Genomic DNA, 4,184 nt, shown 5'->3' with positions numbered 1-4,184 from the left:
AGCTCTTCAGCTCAAGGCGAGTGCTCTACCACTTGAGCTACAGCGCCACTTACGGTTTTCTGGTGGTTTATTAGAGATAGGAGTCTCATGATCTCTCCTGCCCGGGCTGGCTTTGAACCTCGATCCTCAGATCTCAGCCTCCTGAGTAGCTAGGATTACAGGCGTGAGCCACCAGCGCCTGGCCTCAGATAAGAGTCTTATGAACTATCCTGCCCACGCTGGCTTCAAACCCCAATTCTAAGATCTCAGCCTCTTGAATAGCAAGGATTATAGGTGTGAGCCACCAGCACTTGACAATATTTAATATTTTAAATACATCAAACTAATATTTGGTAGTATTGTACATATGTGTCGTCTGGGGACAAGTGGTCGTCCACACAAAAAAATTAAGGTCAATTATTTTTTGTCAGTTGTGGGGCCTGAACTCAGGGCCTGGGCACTGTCTCTAAGCTCTTTTAACAAGACAAGTGCTCTACTACTTTGAGTCACAGTGCCACTTCAGTTTTCTAATGGTTAGTTGGAGATAAGCATCTCACAGACTTTCCTGCCTGGTCTAGCTTTTTTTTTTTTTTTTGGTCCGGTCCTGGGGCCTGAACTCTGAGCCTGGGCGCTGTCCCTCAGCTCTTCAGCTCAAGGCTAGTGCTCTACCACTTGAGCCACAGCGCCACTGCCGGCTTTTTTCTTTTTGCTTATGTGGTGCTGAGAAATCGAACCCAGGGCCTCATGCATGCAAGGCAAGTGCTCTACCACTGAGCTACTTCCCAGCAACTTTTTCTTTCTTTCTTTCTTTTTATTGTGAAAATGGGCTGGCTTTAACCATGACCCTCAGATCTCAGCCTCCTCTGTAGCTAGGATTATAAGAATGAGCCACCAGCATCTAGCAAAGTTTATTTTTATATACAGACACAAACACCACTTGGCTTGAAGGCTTAAATGTAAAGGGCAAAATTAAAAATATTTAGCAGAGCCGGGTGCTGGTGGCTCACGCCTGTCATCTAGCTACTCAGGAGGCTGAGATCTGAGGATCGTGGTGCAAAGCCAGCCCGGGCAGGAAAGACTGTGAGACTCCGATCTCCAATAAACCACCAGAAAACCAGAAGTGGCACTGTAGCTCAAGGGGTAGAGCGCTCGCCTTGAGCTGAAGAGCTGAGGGACAGCGACCAGGCCCAGAGTTCAAGCCCTATGACCGACCAAAAAAAATTTTTTTTAGCAGAATACAGAAGAGAATATCTTTATAACCTTTAGTGAGAGGGTACACAAAGTTAGGAGTTAAAATCAGAAGTTTAATCATATACTTGAGAAAGTTGGGCAAATGCTCATTCTTATTAAAAGAATAGCCCTTAGACAATGTATGTGGAACTGAAGAGTAGTTATTTTCTTTTTCTTTTTTTTTTTTTTTGTCCGTCGTGGGCTTGAACTCTGGGCTTGGGCGCTGTCACTTAGCTCTTCAGCTCAAGGTGAGCGCTCTACAGCTTAAGCCACAGTGCCACTTCCGGTTTTCTAGTGGTTTACTGGAGATAAGAGTCTCACAGACTTTCCTGCCTGGGCTGGCCTTGAACTGCGATTCTCGGATCTCAGCCTCCTGAGTAGCTAGGATTACAGGCATGAGCCACTGGTGCCCAGCTCTCCCTGTATTTTTCTATATAATTATGTTTTCTAAATCTCAACACAATCTATAATACTTTAAATAAGGAAAAAATACCCACAAAGTCTTTCCTCCTACTGCTGGTACTAGGGTTTGAACATAGGACCTTGCTCTCTCAAGCTTGCTCTCCTGCTGATCTCTATACCAGTTGAGCCACAACTCTAGTCTGGCTATTGCTGGTTATATTTAGAGATGGAATCTTGAGGACTTTTCTGCTGAAATTCTCAGATTTCAGCCTCTTGAATAATTCAGATAGGATTACAGGTGTGAACCACTGATATTTGGTTCTTTACTTCTTTTTTAAATAGACACAAAAGAATGATATCAAGTAATGTGTCTAAGGATTACTATTTTAACAATAAAATGTATAAACAGCATATCAACAGGTCAAATAAAAAACAAATTATCCTAAATGACTTCATTTAAGATGAGTAATTATTTTTAAACAAATTTCAAAGCTAAGCAGTTATCATTTTTGTGACAAGGTAATGAAAAGTATTTCCATTATACCATCACTATTGTTATTTGATACTTTGTCACAGAGTAGCAACATATATATAGGAAGTGACCATCTATAGATAAAACATCCATCGTCTAAAAAATTTAAAAATATAAACTAAAAAGCAAACTAAATCAGAAAGAATAAAACTAAATACTATTTTCGGATCATCTACTCTATGTTTACTCTGGAATTCTATAATTTAACTCATCAGCTTCTTAGCAATGCTACAAAGATTCTCTAACTTCGCTTTACAGAGAAGCTGAGGTTAGGTAACTTGTCCAAACTAAAATTAGCAATGGAGCCAAAACTGAACCTAAGCCAACTATTTCTAGAGCTTATTTTCTTAACTAATGCACAAAATGGAATAAAGTATACACACACACACACACACACACCATACACACATACACACCATACACACATACAATGTGAACAAGTTAAAAGGTGGATAGAAAGAGGGCAGGTGTAGCTCACACGTATAATCTCAGTACCAAAGAAGGAAGATTTCAGCACTTGTCTGGCCCGGGCTACACAGTAAGATTCTATCTCCTTTTCTTTCCAAACTGAAGTTTGAACATAGTGCTTCCTGCTTGCTAGGCTGGTGATATACCACTTGAGCCATGTCCTCCAGTCTAGGCTCTGTCTCCAAAAATGAAAAGAAAAAGGTATATAGAAGAGCACCAATGAATAGTTTTATATTTGTCTGTCTCCCTCTCCTCACTTGGGAATCCTTGTGGGCTGGCCAGGGGGTGTTGCTACTGGGACTAGTGTCTAGGGCAAAGATCAGTATACAGTGGACAGATAGGAATGCACACTTCCTGAATTTGGGAAGCATACCTGTAATTAGAAGAATCATAAATTGAAATTTCAGAAACTTGGTATTTCTGGAAATGAGACCTTAAATCAGCCTGAAAGAAAATAAAAGTTTGTGAAAGAAAGGAAAAAAACAAATAATTGCAACATGAATTTTTAATAAGTTTGAAAACAAAACTCTCAATTCTGACATACCTCAGATACTGAAGAGCAGAGACCACCAACATGGATCAAAAAACCTTTATCTCTTTGTAGCAGTTCAACATTCTTCATTTCTGCTTACAGAAAAACAATATACAACCACAAATATCCATTTTATTGACAATTTTTAAGAAAGTATGGGATATTTTGTCTTTTTTCCTAATGACAAAGTTCATTTAAGTTACCAGCAAATATCAGCACTAGACTGAAGACAACAGCCTGGAATAAGGTTTTAGGATTTCTGGGCCCAAATCATATCATTTTAAAAAAACCAAGGAGGCTCAGTTACTAGTAAGCCTTGTAGAGCTTACAATGCATTGATGAAATCATGACTAAGAAACGTGACATTCTCTCCTCTGATTCAGACTTGCTATAATTCCCTAGAGCCAAGGCTGACTACAGCTGTGGTCTGAGACCACATCCAGTCCTGTGCTGGGAAACAGCACACCAAGAAAAACCTTATACACATGCAATGAGCAGGAGGCAGCCTGCGATACATGGAAGGCATATAAGAAACTGGAGATACCAAGTGTCTATGAATTTAGGTATCACAAAACTAGGATTATAAACAGTTTTTCCATTTGATAATAATACTTGAAGTTTATAAGTTGTATTTTTTTTTTTGTCTGTTGGTTGTGGGGCTTGAACTCTGCACTCTTCAGCTCAAGATGAGCGCTCTACCACTTGAGCCACAGTGCCACTTCTGGTTTTCTAGTGGTTAATTGGAGATAGGAGTCACATGGACTTTTCTGCCCTGGCTAGCTTTGAACCATTATCCTCAGATCTCAGCTTCCTGTGTAGCTAAGATTACAGGTGTGAGCCACCTGCGCCCGGCATATATTGTATTTTTGTTTTCTCTACTATAAAGAGAACTTGGTAATACAAGAAAACTCTGTATGGGCTGGGAAGGTGGCTCAGTGGTAGAGCGCTTGCCTTGCATGCTTGAGGCCCTGGGTTCGATTCCTCAGCACCACATAAGCAAAAAGAAAAAAAGCCGGAAGTGGCGCTGTGGCTCAAGTGGTA

The 4,184-nt window shown here is 40.5% G+C and overlaps 1 protein-coding gene across 1 annotated transcript in view; it reads right to left on the bottom strand.

Annotated features, from left to right (window-relative positions):
* Positions 1-4,184, bottom strand: part of Rbm44 (RNA binding motif protein 44) — a 25,257-nt gene that overhangs the window by 4,295 nt on the left and 16,778 nt on the right. The window contains exons 10-11 of the mRNA XM_013023755.1: positions 3,156-3,235; positions 2,963-3,055 (exon numbers count right to left, since the gene is read on the bottom strand). Of these exons, the coding sequence (XP_012879209.1) occupies positions 2,963-3,055; positions 3,156-3,235 (173 nt within the window). The remainder of the gene's footprint in view (positions 1-2,962; positions 3,056-3,155; positions 3,236-4,184) is intronic.

The sequence above is a fragment of the Dipodomys ordii genome, unplaced genomic scaffold, assembly GCF_000151885.1.
Source record: "Dipodomys ordii isolate 6190 unplaced genomic scaffold, Dord_2.0 Scaffold1, whole genome shotgun sequence".
In the NCBI taxonomy this organism is placed as follows: Eukaryota; Metazoa; Chordata; class Mammalia; order Rodentia; family Heteromyidae; genus Dipodomys; species Dipodomys ordii.
The sequence above is the reverse complement of the archived record's forward strand: the minus strand, read 5'-3'. Positions and strand labels throughout refer to the sequence as shown.